Source organism: Paramisgurnus dabryanus, chromosome 14 (genome assembly GCF_030506205.2).
Source record: "Paramisgurnus dabryanus chromosome 14, PD_genome_1.1, whole genome shotgun sequence".
Lineage (NCBI taxonomy): Eukaryota > Metazoa > Chordata > Actinopteri > Cypriniformes > Cobitidae > Paramisgurnus > Paramisgurnus dabryanus.
Window position 1 is genome coordinate 33,081,830 of NC_133350.1, and position 19,303 is coordinate 33,101,132.

The 19,303-nt window shown below is 36.4% G+C and overlaps 2 protein-coding genes across 2 annotated transcripts; one reads left to right on the forward strand and one right to left on the reverse strand.

The window, feature by feature from the left end:
- The first annotated feature begins 75 nt into the window (after nt 1-75).
- On the forward strand, nt 76-3,055 carry mkrn2os.2 (MKRN2 opposite strand, tandem duplicate 2). The gene is made up of 4 exons (XM_065265896.2): nt 76-533; nt 663-712; nt 1,537-1,705; nt 2,307-3,055. The coding sequence occupies exons 1-4, from the start codon at nt 331-333 to the stop codon at nt 2,554-2,556; spliced, it is 672 nt and encodes a 223-aa protein (XP_065121968.1). The 5' UTR covers nt 76-330; the 3' UTR covers nt 2,557-3,055.
- Nucleotides 2,960-19,178, reverse strand: tsen2 (TSEN2 tRNA splicing endonuclease subunit). The gene is made up of 11 exons (XM_065265894.1): nt 18,882-19,178; nt 13,576-13,642; nt 13,399-13,438; nt 12,772-13,297; nt 10,478-10,552; nt 9,866-9,916; nt 9,627-9,765; nt 6,838-6,874; nt 6,408-6,519; nt 3,277-3,366; nt 2,960-3,196 (listed from the first exon to the last, which is right to left on the reverse strand). The coding sequence occupies exons 1-11, from the start codon at nt 19,050-19,052 to the stop codon at nt 3,137-3,139; spliced, it is 1,368 nt and encodes a 455-aa protein (XP_065121966.1). The 5' UTR covers nt 19,053-19,178; the 3' UTR covers nt 2,960-3,136.
- Between the last annotated feature and the right edge of the window lie 125 nt (nt 19,179-19,303).

A 19,303-nucleotide genomic window follows, 5' to 3' on the forward strand; every position in this document is an offset into this window, starting at 1 on the left:
AAAAGCAGGGCTCTACGCATGTGTATTAAAAATAAACGGTTGGGGGGACAAATGGGCTGTTTCCTATTTTGGGGGGAACACGTCCCCCTCAATGTCTATTGTGGTTACTGCCCCGTCCGCACATAAGCATTAATGAACTTTAATGAAGTTTAAGCCGTGCAAACAGATACAGTTGATCCACAGGTTTAGGGTTAGCTGCAACCAGATAGGCTCCATACAATCGACCAATCAACATCACTCTATTGAAACACAATTGCTGGTCCCTTTAGACTCTGGCATTATTGCCGGGCAGCTCTGTATATAGCAGCTGTTTCTGGATGTTCTCTCCCAATGGATAAGAGTGTTATTAGATTCAACCACTGTGACAAGGACATCTTTTGTTGCTTCGTTCCAGATCAGTGTCCCGAATGTGGAGTTAGTTTCAGTGGAAAGAGGCTCGAGGAAGCACCGGTCAGCATTCCCAACCCCTTTTCCAATGGACATAAAGTCCCATGTGCTTTTCTGGTGGCACCAACAGAGGATAATGTGTTAAGGTAGGACCATGGAGGTTTCATTCATAGATGCAGTCAGATCTTATAAAATTCCTCTCACTGTTACAAATGAAAAGTTTTAATGAAGTTGAGTTTTATGGAGTGACATCTAAAGCCACTTTATTTCTACAGAGAGTTTAATGGCCAATCTGATCTACACACAGGAATAACTAACACAGATGGTATGTAGCTCCTCTGCATCGTTGTAATTACAGAGTAAAGGTTTCATGCACAGTCAAGAATATTCATGGCTTTAAACAGTAGGGGAGAACGGGGCTAATTGTCATACTTTTTACCCCACTTTTTACTATTTTTTTCAGGGTAGGCTTAATTTTAACGCAGTTTCTGTGTAGATGTCCTTAAGGGGTTCGACTACAACAAAGGCATTGGACCTTTCCATTGTTATTGCACAGAAAAAAAAATTATTGAACAGATGTTAAAAAATACAATATAACAAAAATACAAAACCAACAGAAATAGCAATAAAATGGTACAGAAATAGGATATATAAATAGTATTCAAAATGTGTAACACATGTGACAACTTGTAATTTTTAATAAAATATTCTTGACCTAAAAGTACCTTGATAATATATCTGACCTTTGCCTGAATGTAAACTAGTTACATGGATTTATTTTGTTTTTTTTTTCTATCCTGCCAGCTATAAATAATATCATAATATTGATAAAAATATGATATCCAATTTTTAGCTGAAAGCTTGGTTTAAAAGCAATTATTAAAAACAATTTTAAAGTAAATTTATGAATCCAACATACCAAATCATAGCCACACATTTGTGTAATTGGATTTATAGTTATACCTATAAATATTCCCTGTGACAACTAGCCCCCTTCTTCCCTGTATTAGAGATTTTCAATTTCTAAATGCAGACGGGGACCTCTTTGACCCAGAGAATATTAAATAAATCCAAATGATATCAAAGTGATGCTGTTCTTTTGGTTGACTGCAAAATATGTGAAACATGTTTCTTTTTGTAACAATTTAGGAGTGGTCTACAATTACACCAAGACGGGTGTTCACAGAGACCATCAGGGCTGGGAACGCTGTATTTGCATCCCGCTGGTTCAGCCCGACATGTTTAATCTGATCAGTCAGTGGGATCAGTATCTGGAGAAGTTTTCTTCTGCCCAAATGTGGGACCCTTCGTGGCAAAGGTGAGACTTTAAAAAGACTTTAAAAGACCTATTCAGAATCCAGAGCATGACTGTAATGATATTGTTTTGGGATCACTTTCAAAGCATTTCTTTCCCATCTGATGAACGATAAAACATTGCCAGTCATTTAAATTTATTCGCATTTAAAGGGCTCACGAATCAAACTTTGATGCTCCTAATCTCATCATTAGATACAGAGACAGACATGGTCCTAAGATATAAGTAGTCTTCCGAATCCAAATGTTTCCAGATGCACAAATTAAGGTGATTCGGTGCCATTGAAGAACCCTTTCTGTCTAAATGGTTCTTAAAGCACCTTTAACTTCTGAGGAACCTTTCTGTTTCACAAGTTTCTTCAAGGTCAAAAAAGGTTCTTCAGATAATAAAAATGTATAAAAGGAAATGATTTGTCTAAATGGTTCTTGGAACCAAAAAGGCATCGATGTGAAAAACCTTTTAAACATCTTTATTTTTAATAATTTTTATTTTGCTTTTATATTTTTATATGTAACACAATGAAATGTTTACATTTGTAAGTTTGACTGACGTGTCCCAATACTTTCATGAAACACTGGTAATCCATCTGTTCTTTGTTTTTTAGCTTTAATGAAGAAACCCACAATTGCTACAGTTACACACTGATGTTTTTAAACTGCGTGCTGGCCACCCAATCAAAGCGAGCCCTGAGTAAAGATGAATTCACAAACACATTTGTGCTGCCTCGGATCAGGAGAACAACCAAATACATGATGTTGTGTCGTGAGATTTCCCAAAATCACTTCTACATTGTGAACAATCCTCGGAGAAACCCGCAACAGAGTCCATATGAGGAAGAGGAGAACAATTTTTAATCCAGTTGATAACTGATCACGGATCAAGGTGACATTCGATAGCATGACGATTTTATGTTCCCGTTGCTCTGTACCGCCTTAAATTTTAATGCCACTTTCGTGAAGCTGTTCTGGGACGGATTCGTTTTTGCTTCACTGAATGAATGAATGTTTTATGAGGCCTGTGTTGAGAAAACGCTTATGGGTTTGGATTCATCAACTGAAAGAGGTGGATAGTGACTTTGTTTTGTGAAGTTGGTGTTAAGCTACAGCATTAAATTGCAAAGCTAGGGCTTATTGAATAGGTGAGTTTGAACTCTGTCACCCTCTTGTGTTTGATCGGTCTGCATCACAATAGACCTGTAAGCACTCATAAAGTGATGAACTTTAACATACTACAAAAACATACTGTATACAACTCATGCATGTTTATGAAAGACCATTTATTTTTATTCTCAACAAGCAACCTTACAGTCTTTGGACATTTTTAGAAAAGCAAATAAAGGAAAAATAAAAAACATTCTGAAGCTTTAATTCACTTATACAATAAATATTGAAGAAATGTATAAAGGAATGTTGGCTTGTAAAACATTAATAGAGTCTAGAGTTCATCCTGCTCAGTTCGCTCTCTGGAGGAGACCCATCTGCTTACAATGACCTCCTACAACAACATCAATAATATCAGAAAACAGAACAGAACCCCCCCCCCCAAAAAAAACACGTTGTGAGGATGTTTAATACCTGTACTGTGAGTCTCTTTAGACATTCTGGAGAGGAGAGAGCGTCGTCTGTCATGTTTGATGGTGTGATGATGTAGCAAAGCATCAGTTCCTGTACAGGAAATTCAGTTTATATTTCACGTTTATTTCTGTATCGACATAGCTAATAGTAAAAATTGCAAAACTTCAGACAAAACCTTAATGCTGTTAAGTTATATATTTATTTCTTTTAAGGAAATCAAAAGTATTAATTGGTTCTCAAGCTTGTGGTTTTTGAATTGCAGACACAAACATACTGTAGCTAGATAGGAGCTTGAAGCTGGATAGCCCTTGGTCAATATTTAAATATCTATGCGCTTTTGTGCTACACAACAACTGGATCTGTAATGACGTCATTTCTAAGGGTAAGTAAATACAGATTTTTATTTTTAGTTCATTTAGTGAACCTCTTAAACTTGCAAGTAAAAAATATGTTATCAAGATGCCCCTGCTATCATGTGACGCTGGACCACAAAAATCATAAGAGATTTATACATCATCTGAAAGCTGAATAAATAAGTATTTGTCTGAGATATATCTGAGGGTGCAAAAAAAAACAAAGCAAAAAAACCCACATATTATTAATGATAAATCTATTTTATATTTATGGTAAGAAAATTACAAAATATCTTTATGGCACATGATCTGTGGCATACAAGAAAATTGATATTTTTGACCAATACAATGTATTTTTGGCAACAAATATACCAATGCTACTTGTGATTGGTTTTGTGGTCCAGGGTCACATATGTGGTATCATCTGACTACTTAACAGTCTGTATTTTCTGCAGAAAAAATTGGGAGCTTTTGAAAATACATATGCCAAGTTCAGGCAGAAATACAAAGAAATCTATTCCTCAAAAATAATTTTTACACACAATTCAACCCCAATTTATCCCCAAGAGTAGTGATTTAAAGAGCAATTTTTTTATGATTTTACATTTCTTTTGGTGTGTAAGTGTGTATTAGTTCGTGTTATACCACGGGTCTGTTGAATGCTGTATTTTAATTGGCTGAGAAATTTTCCGTGGGTATGCATTAATTTCTGATAACGGCACACCTAACTTGTCAAATGTTTGCACCAGAGCAATGTTTGTGGTAACCGTGGTATAAGAGGAATAATTGACTCCGGTCCTTTGAATTATTTGAGAATAATGCACACCGCTTCGCGTCGTGCCGCATCGCACCTTGGGTGTGCATTATTTTCTTGTAATTCAACGGCCCGTCGTCAATTATTCCTTACTTAACGATATGCAAAGGTATAAACCCCAAAGTAAACAGTGATGCAAGTTATCGTCTCCAGCATTAAACTCTTTTTTTGGACTACAACAAACACATGGATTGTAGGCAACAGTTTACTTCCTTGACCTGTTGACGCGGACAGGACGGTCATTATCAAAACTCCTCCTCCCGCTTCTGACTAACAGCCTGTAAGTAGTCTAAGTTTTTATATTTAAATTATTTACTACTGAATAAACCATGATTCAAACTAGGGATGCTCATATCAGTTAATTTTCCCGACTGAGAACCGTAGCTTCTAAACCGAACATTAACCGTTAACTTATAAGATTTTAATATGAAATTGTCATTGAGTAAAAATACAGTTGCCGGTTGTCTGTGAACTAGTAAAAACAAAACATTTAATTTGAACGTGCAAACAGCAGCGACAGATCAACAATAGAACCAGGATTCATACATTATCAGATATTCACGCAACATTACCTTATTAAAAAGCACGCGATCGGTCCAGTAGATTTATATCCAAAAAGGGCAGATTGTCTCTGTTCTATCTACCACAGTGGTCATTTCTAAAGCAGGACGCTTTTCAGAAAGTTTTGGTTTTGCGTCGTCTTTCTCCGTTTGTGCAAAAAGATAGATGTTTATGGTTAGGGTCAGAGGCCATCAGTGAACATCTGTCCGGATGTGCGCGAGACGGACCGCGTCATCTTGCGCGGAGACGCGCGAGCTTCCAAACACGCATACAAATGATTTCTCATACAAATTATTACTTTATCAGACCATCAGGGCAGCAATCATTTATGTCATTTACAGGACATTCACAAATTAAAGATAGAAAAGTGGCGAAATGTCTGTCGGCTCATGACGACACGCAGCATGTATTAACAAATATTTTTTTTATTTTAACTGATAATGTTAATCGGTCATAAATTCTTACCTTCGGTTAACGGTTAAATGGTCAATGTGAACATCCCTAATTCAAACACAAGTTTTGTGCAGTGCAAAGTAGTGCTTGTTGTTTGTCGTCTCTACGATCAGAAATGGAGACATGGTTTTAATGTTTTAGTATTTTTACCTTACCAATCTGTAACGTTCTGCTCGTGCTGTTAAAGTTGATCGATCAATTTGGTCACCTGCATGTTCTGGTTCAGGCTCGTACTGACATGGTAGTAAAGATGATATCATTTGCATTTTTAGCTAATCTTCAAAACATGGCAAGTAGCGTCCCATTTCCGGCTGACGTCAGAGGTATTCAGGCCAATCACAATGTACGGGGACACAATGCTTTTCAGAATGAATCAGTGCGTTTCAGAAAGGGAGGGATTTATGTAGCAACAATAATGTACAGCAGTGTTCTTCAACCCTGGTCCTGGAGGACCCCCTTCCAGAAAGTTTTAGATGTCTCCTTATTTAAAACACCTGAACCAACTCATCAGCCTCCTTCCAGAATGTCTCCCTAACAAGCTGATAAGTTAAAACAGGTGTGTTGATTAAGGAGACATCTAAAACTTTCTGGAAGGGGGTCCTCCAGGACCAGGGTTGAAGAACACTGATGTGCAGTATGTGAAAAATAATGTTTTTTGAACCACCATTTGTACTATGTAAACACATTGTATTATATGAAATATACAAAAAAAAATTGTTTTTAGCAATGTAATAGGTGCTCTTTAAAATAATTTTAATACAACATCAATAATTTTTATGAGGAGTATTATTATTTTTCTCCAAGAAACATTCACACAGTTGATTCAGCTGTCACACAGTAACAAGTACATTTAACTGGCTATATTTGTACAGGTAAGACATTGAGTGTGTGTGAGCCCTTTCTATTAATTTCTTTGTTAATGATTGCTATGTAGATATAAATTGAAATACCTTTGAGACATTGCCAGTGATTCTGCTGAGAGCAGCGAGAGATCTCCAGGTAAAGGGCCGCAGTACAGAGCCTGTGAACGACTCATCTACTCTCTCCACCACCACTGAGTAACTGCATATAGAAAAAACGTAATGTTTACTTCCATTATTAACAACACTAGTAACATAGTAAAGTATCAATGTTTCTTCCTCGTATCTTTATTTTGACAAAGCAAACATGAGTTTTTGAGAGCGGGGTAAGAAGTGCCACCCCCTTAGTGGGTGTTATGCCAAAGAAAAATCTAACCAATGGTTATCTTGAACAAAGTTGAATTTAAACACTTCATTTTATTTTTCTAAAAGTTTCACACTGGCATAATAAGTATTTGTTATAACTGATTGAAAAAAAAACATCTTGTTTCTTTAATCAAGAAAGCAAAGAAGAACAAACCTTGCGTGATAAAATGGTGGTCCTTTTCGATACAGCACTAGAAAGAAGAGAAGAAGAGAATCAGCACCAGAACAAATAAGAACGACCGCAAGAAACCAGATGCAACTCTATCATGCTGTAGTCGAGTCATGTGTCAACGGTTCATGACTTCACCCTCCGGTCCTGAAGTTTCCATACAGTGCCACGAGACTCTGGTGAAATGAGCAAGAAGCAAAGCTTAACACAGCTGAATAATTCACCCGTCATCTTTAAGTGTTATCCACACTACTTGGAAAATCTATCTCATCTAAAATCAGTCAATCCAGGGTTAGGCCTAAATGTTTCAGTGGGACAAGCCTAAAACAACACAACTCGCATCTTCAGATTCCGTCTTCAGATGAACTAGGGAAAGTATCTTAAGATTTAATACATCATTTTACCACATTTACTCAAGGGGCTCTATCTTGCACCCAGCGCAATTGACTTTGTCCGTGACGCATGTATCATTCGTATTTTGCCCCAGCGCACAGCGGGTTTTTCCCGTCACAGAAGCACGTCGGCAAACTTGGGAATGAACTTGCGCTCCCTGGGTGGTTCAGCGCAAAAAAAGAGGCGTGTTCCGGCGCAAACCATCCCTGATGCTATTTTGCAGTTTCAAAAAACAATTGCGCCACTGACCAGAAAAAAAAGTTTAAAGTCAGTGGTGCGTTGTTCATTATGCTATTTTAAGGGCGCATGCTTGACCATAATGTATAGGGTGCACAACGCGCATACACTTTGCTTATCTAATCTACACATATGCAACAGTTATTTTTGCAAATCATAAATTGTTACACTTAAAAATATTAATACACGAGATAAGGGGAATCATAGTGGTGAGCATTGTGGTGATAGTTTTTATTTATTCTCATGCAAATAACGATTAAAATATTTTCATAACTTTGTTGTGTGGCTGTATTACGTTTATTTTATGTAAATAATAATTAAAATGTTTTCATAAGAAACCTTAATGTATATGAACTTGATTTGTAAGAGTACTTTGGGGTTGGACCTTGCTTGCGTTTCTTGGGTCCGATTTCAAAGCCCCCAAACCCTTTCAGCGGTGAGGGTGGACGCAGCGATGTCCTCTGCTTGCGTCAAGTCCTGAGGCAGATCCACCTCCCGTTACACGGCGTGCCCGATTTATGCTGGCAAGCGTGGGATTCCCCCGTACAAGGACGTCGGTCTCCTCGGCTGTGAACCGCTCCTGGCGTGCGCCTGGTAAATCCGTCATAATAATAGCAACCCGCCATGGAACTTGCGCCCTTGTGTTTAAAGGGAATGTTGGCTAGCGTTCTGATTGGTTTATTTGACGTTACGCCCAAACCACACCTATGAATAATGAACCTACTTCAGACCAACCCCTTATTGATTTGCGCCCGGCGCAAGAGTTATTTCTCACGCCGGGAAAATAGCAACAGCGCCCAAGATCCGCCCACAAACTCACTTGCGCGTTGCGCTTCGCACTTGCGTTTCAGATCGTTAAAATAGGGCCCAAGGACTTTAAGGACTTGATGATTGTCAATAGTGATCTCACTGACAGTCCTTCAATGGTATTGTAATAGGTAAAAGATATTGCTGATTGAGTTATTTTTACAGACTTATTTATTACAAATAAATGTTCAGATGCACACACTGGTACGCTTAAATGCCTGTCTTGGCAACATATATACTTAAGGAACAGGCTCTTGTACCAACTAAGTGTTACTATAATCTGGTATTAATGTTATAGTTTCATGAAAACACTCGCGGCCACCATACACAATGAAACTATGAAGGCAATTCAATTATTTACACTTATTATATAAATTTAAAAAATGAATAAAAATCCATAGGATTGTTCATCCATTGATGTGCAAGACAATTAACTGAATAGTTGTACTATTGTATGCAATGATTAAATCATTAGAAAATTATTTATACAATTAAATTTATTTATTTATTTTATTATTATTGTTTTAATTATACTTTCTTAGAGTCAGAATTAAAAATGTTTCAAAACATTTAAAGTTTTTTTCAGATCCTGTGTCTTAATTTTCACAATCATTTTCATTTTTGCACCAGACATATCGGTTCAAAATATCAGTTATCGGTCTGCTTGATCAGTAATAATCGGTATTGACACCGGCCCTGAAAAACACATATCGCACTTGAGCTTATGAAATTATTTGCTTAAAGTCACCATGAAAATTAAATGGAAAACTGTAATTTATTTTGGAATGTTGTGTGTTTTTTTTTTTTACAAATGATTTATCTGTGAGCTTATTTTTTTTTTAAATTGATGTGCCCTCATATTGATATTCACTTGATGCATAACTCTACACTAGACTTAAGCCAGAACTAGGCCTAAGCTATATTAGGACATTTAAGTAGTTTTTACAAACATACCCTTTGAACAACATTACTAGTGTGCATCTTGAGACAAAACAATGGCGCTGATATATTTGAAGATATGTCAGTGCAAGTTGTTTACAGTTCAAACATGAATTTTAGTCTTGGATCAGCCTTAAAGCCTGTCCAGGAAACTGTTCCTATAAAGTAATCAATGTATAGTGGTGTAAAATTACAACTTTGCGTAACCATATTTTATTTTTGTGTTCAAATTTTGATTTCTTTGGATATGGTTTGCAACATTTGTCAGGAAGTTTTTTTTAAACATTTAAGTTAATGTCAGAGGTGCTTTCATTTTTTTTCCAAATTAATGTTCCAGTTTGATCTAGGTAAGGTTTAGATTATAAAATTAAGAATGAAATAATATATTATATGCTTACTTAAATCTGTTCCATATTTAATGCCAGACTTTGGTACCCAGCCTTTAGCACGGAAATAGTGATAAGCTGCATAGGTGAATGAGAAGTTGGGCTGCGCCGAGCAGAACGTCGACCAAACCTGAAGAACCGACAGAGGCTCCTGAAGTAAACACACAGAACTTTAACAAACATGTATTTAGTATCGTTCTGGTTACATGACATTAAACACACACTGGTCACCGCAACAGAAAGAAACTTACCCCACTGTAATAAACTGACAAGCATCCAAGTGCATAAACCAGAAAAAATGCCTGAAAGATAAAGAGTTTATCATGAGAAAAACCTTCAGCCACCCACCGAGTTTTGTTTCTCTACTAATTTGCTAAGCGTTCATATGTTAGGATGTGTCCTAAATTACCGTGCATTAGGGTCAGACTGATGATAGATGTCTAAGACCCCTCACTAGTAAACACACAGGGGAATGTAACACAGAGATCAAGCATACAGCTGGTATGAATGAATTATAAAATATCACACATTCCTCAAGACTCTTGGGTCCAGTACACTAGAGAGTTATATTATATTATAATGGGTGTGATATCAGTAAACTTCTGATGAGGGAGGTTGAGTTAACATGCGCAGGAATACAATAAATAAGACTTAACATATTCACTTCTTCAGTTTTGTTTGGATTGGCTTAGTCAAGTGAAATCTCTTAACTACATCCAGCTGAAACAATACAAGCTCGACTGAAGGGTTTAATCCATTGTTTGACTCGCACTCGCAGACCACAGCACAGTTGACAACAGTTGCTGTCATATTTAATATTTTAAAACGTTCAGGTTATTGTGAAGTGCTGATGAGTGACTTACTTCTTCATAACTGAGCTGAAGATACTCCATCATGGTGAAAGGATTGACTCGGCACTCCAACCTCTCAGATCGGCCCTTACATGGAGAAAGAGAATAATGAATTAGACCATTCATACTTACAAATAAGATAAATGAAACCGCACTTATAAATATATGAAGGAACATTCCCCAACCAGACAATTTCCATGACTTTTGTGTCTGAGATTAATGATTAAGGATTATTATACAGCACTCAGAAAACTTTAGTTTTAGCTGATAAAATATTCTCGAGCTAAGCATAACAATAGTAAAATATATTTACTAACTTAAACTGAACAAAGATTTTAATAATGTCCATGACATTTTCAGACCTGGACCAACAGCTCCACTAATATGTCCAGGCCAAAAGTTTGGACCCACTCACTCATTTTTTATTTATATATTTTTCCACATAACAGAATAATAATAAACTTGTCCAAACTATGGCATAACACAAATGCAACTGTGGAAATTATGTTGGTGACCAGTGTTGGGGGTAACGCATTACAAGTAACTTGCATTACGTAATAATATTACTTTCCTGAAGTAACAAGTAAAGTAACGCATTACTATATACATGTACACATTCATATTTGAGTTACTTTTTAAAAAAGTAATGTGAGTTACTTTTCAGTTTAATTAATTCAATTTAAAAATAAAATAACGACCTGAATTAAACTGAACATATTAACGTAGAATTACGCATATACGTTGACATTTTTGCGATCATAAAAAAAACCTGCAAGGCCTGAAAGAGATCAAGCCTCAGCCAAGTAAGAAAAAGTAACGCAAAAGTAACTTAAAAGTAACGTAAGCATTACTTTCCATGAAAAGTAACTAAGTAATGCAATTAGTTACTTTTTTGGGGAGAAACTTAATATTGTAATGCATTACTTTTAAAAGTAACTTTCCCCAACATTGTTGGTGACTGAAAGCATCATAAATCAAAACTCTTGCTATATTTTATCATCTGAAGTGCAGTCACCCTTTGCCTAGAAATTGCAAAACCATACTCGTATCATTTTATCAAGAAGCTTCTTGAAGTTTTAAAGAATATTGAAGGACTTCACATTTAATCTGAGCTCTTGTTGACAGCTTTTTCTGTAATATTCAGTGCAAGTCATCTATTTCAAAAATAATATTTTTTAAATATAATTTTAGTTTTCCAATAACTGAAATTAATCTGTTTGGCACAGGTATAGTTTGTTCTACAAACGTAATTTCATGCATTTAACCATACATCTCCAGTTTAAAAGATTTTTAAAATCATAGTTTACATTTTAGTCAAGTGTGTCCAAACTTTTGGCCTGTACTGTATATAACAGCCAAATAAACTTGTGTAAACACACAGTGGGGGCCGGTGACTTCCTTTTTCGAGGGCACACGATGTGAAGCCCATCACAACATCTATTTAGCCCGTTATGTGGGTTACTCATACTCGTCATGGCAAAATGTGTGTTCGGCGCGTTATTTTAACGTGTGTGCATCACGCTTAATGTCAAAGTAAGACACTTCAAAAAGGTTTATGATAAAAGAGACGCTCGCGTTTGCCAGATACTTTTTTAATCTTATGTGTAATCAGAGTTTAGTGTTAAATTAGTGTCTTGCGAGTATTTTGTGAACGAAGCATCACTTTTATCAGAAACCCTTTCGATGCATGTGCAGCAGGCTCACATTTTGACATGACACATGATACACATGGTTCGCATGATGCAACATTTTTTGACATGATGAGCAACACACGACACGTGCCCTCGTAAGAGAAGTCACTAGCGCCACAGTGTGTATATACATACATTTTTTACATACATACATTACTTTTTTACACCTATCTAACACATGGGGCAAAACACAATACTGGTCTAAAATCACATGCCTGCCTTTCAGTTAAAATATATTTTTAATAGAATGTAATGTAAAATTTTATCTGGCCTCTTTTTACATTAGGAGATGAACCAGACAGATATTATCACTTATTTATGATGAGAAGGAAATGTACCACAACAGTATGTCCTATTGAAAAAAGCACCAAATGTTACTAGTCTAACACACCACAAATCTCTTTAGACTTATTTTTTTAATTGACAAAGTTGTTGTACATCTGAAAAATTAATATGACAATTCTTCTCTATTCATACTGGTGTTCTGTCTGTGATAGTGATTCACTGTCAATGTTACAAACAGGGCTAGACAACCAGTATTGTGTTTTCACCCATAACTATCTATTCTTTATGTTATCATATTTTAAATTGTGAAACACAAATAGTTTTATTTACATTTGAGTCCGTATCCTTGGTGGAGTTCTCATGATCATCTTCAGGTTCCTCCACTAAAACATATTCATAATCTTCAGAAGGCTCAGTATGGCGTTCCCTCATCTTTGAAGTCATTGTATGGTTATTATCAGGCCTACAGCCACAGTGAATAATCCAGTCATCATGGCGCTCGCACATCATATTGGATCCTGAATGCTCATTTTCTTGATCCTGTCGCTCAGGTTCCTCAGGACAGAGTTCAGCCAAAGGATCATAAAGTGCGTTTCCTTGCCTTCTAGGTTTTGAAGTGTCAGTATCGTCCAAGTCACCTTTATCATAGTTTAGATCGGAGACGTCATTCATTACGTTGTCAATCAATGACCCATTCAAATGTTCTGCTTGAGATTTGATTGGTTCTGGGCCAGGTTCATCCCCAACATCAAGCTCCACTGGTTTTGTGAGGGTCTGCAATGCTTGACTGACAGCATCATCATCCAATCCCTGCGTCAGGAGAGCAGCTCGTGCCCAGCTGACACGTTTCTGGTATCTGATAGAAATAAAATCACCATCATTGATGTTTTAGCATGCGGTCTAAATCTGCATTAAACATTAAAGTTATATCACTCGAAATAAACTTCAAGAACTTACTCTGATGACGTTATCACAGGAAGATACCTGTCGCCAATGTCTAACAAAAGAAAAGACGTATGAGTACAGAATTCACATACACTAAATAATCTATGAAGTACTGTAGTCATTTTCATATCAAAGATTTAGACGGCAACTTCTGCGCTGAATGTATAAAAAATAATAAAGTTTACCCACATTTCCATTGTTTAGAGATCCTGTGTTCAGGCCTGGACCTAGAAAACACTCCTTTACCAAAATAACCCTACAGGAAGAAATAAAACAAGAATCAATTATGTGCATAGTGAACAGTTTTATAACTAACCATTCAGAATAATCAAATGATCACTATTAGCATTACCACAGTTCAATAATGGCCTAAGATTATAATATATTACTTATCAAATTCTATATGGTAGGTACTCAAAAAATACCATGGTACTATAATACAAGGTTCTCACACCATGGTTAACTTTAAATTCAAGGACCTTTGAAGGACTTTCCAGGTCCAATACCCTTAAATTCAAGGACTAAATGTGGGGACACATTTCAAGTGAGAGCAAGGTTACATCGTGTTACCTTTTAAGATACATTGTTACTGTTCCCTTTTGAGGGAACTCGCGCTAGGGCTGTGCAAAAAATCGACTGCGATTATCATGCGCGTGTCATCAGTAAAGCCGGTTTGGTGATTAGTATTAAATCGCCATCAGCTGCTTTCAGATGGAGCGGCATTTATTGCACAGACCCGTAGTTCACAGGGTTCATAATCGAGGAAAATCGATTCCGATCATCTATGCGATTTTGCCTTGCTTCTCGGTGAACAACGGGTCTGTGTAATAAATGCCGCTCCATCTGAAAGCAGCTGATGGCGATTTACTTCTAATCACGGAACCGGCTTTACTGATGACACGCGCATGATAATCGCAGTCGATTTTTTTGCACAGCCCTAACTCGCGCTGCGTCACTGCGGTGTCACTTTTGGGACCCCTCCAGTGTCTGAATGTGTATATCAAATTCAACCAATGGTGAGGCTTAACGACAAAGACAGGGTGAAGTGGGAGCCAGGAAGTATATCGCTATCTGAAATATTGCCAAAGATGGCGTTACAGGGACGCAGGAAGTACGGCGCAGGAGACGCAGCGTCTCATTCCCTTCTCAGGGAACAACAGCTACATATGAAACCCGAGATGTTTTCATGTGTCAAACACAACTATGCAAAAAAGCATTTTGGTATGTATCAACATTCACATACAGAAGATATAAACATTTAAAGTGAACAGTTTAGCACGTGTGCTTATAAAGTCTAGAATTTTTATGATATTATCCTACACTACACAGGGAATAATATGGATTTTTTGCAGAAAACTTCTTGCATAAAATAGATTCAAGCACTTTCAATGACCTGTTTCTATGTATGTATATTTTCAACAACTTCCCAGGGCCTTGAATTTTTCCCCCCAGATTCACAAACTTTCAAGAACCCGTGGGAACCCTGTATAATAGTATATAATAGTTAATAAAAATTATATTTTAATAATGTTCTGGTTATTATGATAAAATGTGCGGGGAAATATATTACGATATAATATAAATTAAGTAGTAGTCAGTCAGTGCCATTTCTGTTAGTATCAAACTTTGTTACACATACATGAGTGTCAACATGGTTACTCTATCTTGGTAACACAGTTTGACAGTAACAGAATTGACACAGACTATTGGAACAACACGAAATCATGATTTTTAGCTACAGTATGGGTAAATGACGTGACACTGTTTTTGTCCATATGTTTTAATTATATTTAAAAGGGCTACATTTTAAAAGTTCAAATTACTTGAATACATTCTTAATTTTGAAGCCAAGTCTAACATTTCTGTGGAATGATTGCAAAAATGTCAATGTGGCTTAACTGTAAAAACTAGCAAAAAATTTTGAAAATTCTCAATAAAACACCATATCAGCTAATCTGGAAAATAGCTTCACTTTACAACTAATTAATAGCAAATAAAAGTAAATGGATTGTTCAAATTATTATAATTAATTCATGCGAGTCAAGGTGTAACCATCATTAAAGGCGGGGTGCACGATCTCTGAAAGCCAATGTTGATATTTGAAATCACCTAAACAAACACGGCCCTACTCCAAAAGAATCTGGACCTTCTTTTGATAGACCCGCCCCACACATACATAACCCAGATAACGATTTCGGTTAGTAGACACACCCTTACTGCTGATTGGCTACAAGTGTGTTTTGGTACTCGGCCCGACTCCCTTTTCCAAAAATTTAAAAGTGAAAGAAAAAGATAAGTATTTTTCAAAAATCATGCACCTGTTTTTAGAGGAGCCATGTGATGGCAAATTAAATCACAGAGAAGGACAATTTTACATTTATAGGGTAAGGTTATATAATCCTATGGGGTGTGCAAAAAGCGATCTAACAAAAAGCTTTTGTTAAAAGGTTTTATTTCTGGTTTAATATATGTGTGTTTGTCTTTTTAGGACTTTACTAGTTTTAGGAAGGATTTATTACATAGCTTCTTGTTTTAAAAAGAGCTAAAGTTTCTAATTCTCCGTGCTTGTGCATTCAGCAGACAAATACCCAGGATCGCCGACGTGTCTTTCTCATAAACTGCAATGGTGTTCAAGATGTCTTGATTTTAAGTGATAAACGAAACTTGTGGTGCTGCACTCTAAAAAAGGATGTGTTCATTTTAACACCTTGATTTGTGTTATCCTATTTTAACACTTAATGGGGTGGTTTCCCAGACAGTGAGTGCGTTTACATGCACAGAATAAGCGGATAACTATTAAAAATCTGCTTATTATAGAAAACTGTTTTCATGCGCTTACATGCAAATCAATAAGCCGGCTATGCAGTCAACTGCGTTTACATGGGACTTGGAGAATTATCAGTTTTCTCGCAGGCAGTGACGTCACCACCTATAGTACATAATAGTCGATCAAAAAGCCGACGGCATATCCGTCTTAAGCTATATTGTTGTATCTCTTCTCGTGTCTGCAGAACCTGTAAATGTAACATGAGCTTCTATTTTCACAGTTTCTCTGCCAACTGCTTTAGTCGAGCGGAGACTTTTATGCATTACTTTGCACTTACTTCTGCGTGTGACGTTTATCTTTCATACGCTGAGACATGCGCACATGGACAAAACCGTGAGAAAGCCGGTTAAGGAGTTTACATGCCACGCGAAATCGGCGTAATGAGCAAAAAACTACCTGTGCCGATCGGTTTTTGCTTACGCCGTTTATGGGCTTTCCCCGATTAAAGAAAACCGTTTTACGCGTTTACATGACCCCACGTGTTATCAGTTTATTAAGCATAATCGGCGTAAGACTGTGCATGTAAACGCACTCAGTGATTAGCTTATGCCAGGACTAGACCTTAGTTTAATTTAAAAAAAAAAAATAGTTTGAAAAAACATGCATTACTAAAAACATTAATTTTGTGCATTTTGAGGCAAAACAAAGGCCACTGATGTATTTTAAGATATGTCAGTTTAAGTTGTTTTCAGTTTGGACAGCTCTTATTTCTTTTAGTCTAGGACTAGTCTAATCCCTGTCCGGGAAACCACCATAGGGTGTTAATTTAACACATTATGTGTCATTTCGTGTTGATTTTGAGTTCAAATAAATAAAAGGAACAACACAAGATGTGTTAAAACAACACAAAGTGTGTTGTTCCAAAAGTAACACAGATATGTGTTAAGGACAACACATGAGATGTGTTGCCCTTAACTAGACACAAGATGTGTTATTTTAACACATTCGTTTTAAGAGTATGTATGTTTTCGCGTCTTTCTTAAAAACGCTTACCAACATGTTTGCTGCATTTGCGTGTCTCTCACCCTGGCTGGTTATTATTTGATCGCGTCATCATAGACGTCCTTAAAAGACCTTATTGACCTACCATCAAAAGACCTTATTGTTTGGTAAAGTTTATTCAGTCTTTTCACTTTCACATGTGTTTTTTCAGCTGAATAATTTTGGTTAGCGAAACAATTGGTGCATTCCTAATATTTTTTTCTGCCAAAAATGCTTATACTTTTGCTAGATAAGACCCTTATGGCTGATGACTTGGTTGGGATCACTCAGAGACCTTTGAAGCTGCATTGAAACTGTAAATGTTGGGGTCCAATAAAGTTTATTAAATTAAGAAAAATCCTGGAATGTTTCATTAAAAAACTTTTCCTTTAAGTAGAAGAACTTAGTAGTAGAAGAACTTTATTGTCCCTGTGGGGCAATTGGATTTGCGGCGCAGTCTCAAGGCACTACATGACAACATTTAACAAAAAACAATACGATACATTACAAAAACACTAAAATACATACATACAAATAAAATACCATCGGGTCTAACCCTGCCAGCTGGACAGATAGCTTATTTTAAAGGGATAATTCGGCCAAAAATTATATTAAATCCATTGTTAACTCACCCCCAAGCCTTCCGAGATGCATCTGTCCATCATTTTTCAGTAGAACACATTTTTAGTTATTTTAGAAAATGTCTTTGATCTTTTAGTTAATCAAATATTAAGTTACGGGTCCACTCCTTCAAGTCGGCGGCATTATCGAAAGCTAGTTATTTTCATTAATAAAGTTTTAAATATGGATATTTCTACAACAACACCGCACGGATTACCCTCAGAAGACCTTTGTTTATCATCGTGCAGCCATTTGGATTTATTTTGTGAAGGATAGATGCACATTTTTTGGACTTGAAGGACGGGGACCCCTTAACTTTACATTTGATTAACTAAAAGATCTAAAACATTTTCTAAAATAACTGAAAATGTGTTTGTCTGAAAAATGATGGACATATGCATTTCGGAAAGCTTGGGGGTGAGTAACTAATGGGTTTTAATATCATTTTTGTCCGAACCATCCCTTTAAGCAACACATAACATCATATAATAATAATATATATACATATGTGATCTAATAATGTAGCAGAATTAAGTGGGTGTCTACAGTACATTTGAACATAAACTCAGTGAAAGAAGAAATCAGGGTTTTTCCTGAATTTAAATTTTTTTGGTGGGCACCAAAATGAATTTTTGTCCCACAAAGCACTATTTGACCATTTATCGTTATGAAGCTCGCTATCTCTTTTCCTGAAAACTAAAATGATGCCGAAAGGTCAAAAAACCAAATCCAATCCATTGAGCAAAAGTTCACATCTTGCCAAACCTTATATTGTCACTGACCCCTATATAAGAAGCTCTTTACACAAAATATTATATTATTAATAATAATATGGCATGTAACATCTTGTAATGTATGGCAAGTACCAAATTATTAAAATAATAAAATGCTTTTGAAAAAAACATTTTGGAGACCAAATGTACCTGCAATTACACAACCACTCATATGTCCATTAAAGCTATAACGTAAGTTAGGTCCCATTGTCAAAAACATGGTATATCCTTGATACTTTTGTGATGGACTTCAAACTGACTACATGTATGTGTATTGAAAAAATGTGTCTCACCCTCTCATATAGAGCCTGTATATAAACAGGATCTTTCACTATGACATGATGACTGATGATTTCTGCTCTGTATATGATCTGATCTTCATCCTCACTGAAGGGAAGAGGAGCTTCAAATGTTTCATAAATCTTCGCCCTCCGTTTGGGGGCTTGAAACACGGCTTCGGTCATGGACGACAGGTCTGTTTTACATCATATAAACAACAATTACTTCGACAATCTGTCAAAATTTGCGTTTCTTAGACAGAAATATCATGCTTTAACCCACTGTATTATACACGTGAGTGGCGGTGTCGCAGTAAATATCATCCGTGGCGCTTCAAACAACATCGTCTTTAGTTCCGAGAAAGTTTAGCTGCTAATTTCCTTTTTGCTTTAAAAGTCAAATATAAATTATTTTAGTATTATTAGATTGGTAATAC

What these genes read in the sequence shown, in the direction of transcription:
- mkrn2os.2 (XM_065265896.2), top strand. Translation starts at nt 331, where the DNA reads ATGGATAAGAGTGTTATTAGATTCAACCACTGTGACAAGGACATCTTT. An exon ending in ACAGAGGATAATGTGTTAAG is followed by an intron (nt 534 to 662) that starts GTAGGACCATGG and finishes TTATTTCTACAG; the next exon opens with AGAGTTTAATGGCCAATCTG. An exon ending in AGGAATAACTAACACAGATG is followed by an intron (nt 713 to 1,536) that starts GTATGTAGCTCC and finishes GTAACAATTTAG; the next exon opens with GAGTGGTCTACAATTACACC.
- tsen2 (XM_065265894.1), bottom strand. Translation starts at nt 19,052, where the DNA reads ATGACCGAAGCCGTGTTTCAAGCCCCCAAACGGAGGGCGAAGATTTAT. An exon ending in CCTGTGATAACGTCATCAGA is followed by an intron (nt 13,298 to 13,398) that starts GTAAGTTCTTGA and finishes TATTTCTATCAG; the next exon opens with ATACCAGAAACGTGTCAGCT. An exon ending in CCAAGGATACGGACTCAAAT is followed by an intron (nt 10,553 to 12,771) that starts GTAAATAAAACT and finishes TCTCCATGTAAG; the next exon opens with GGCCGATCTGAGAGGTTGGA.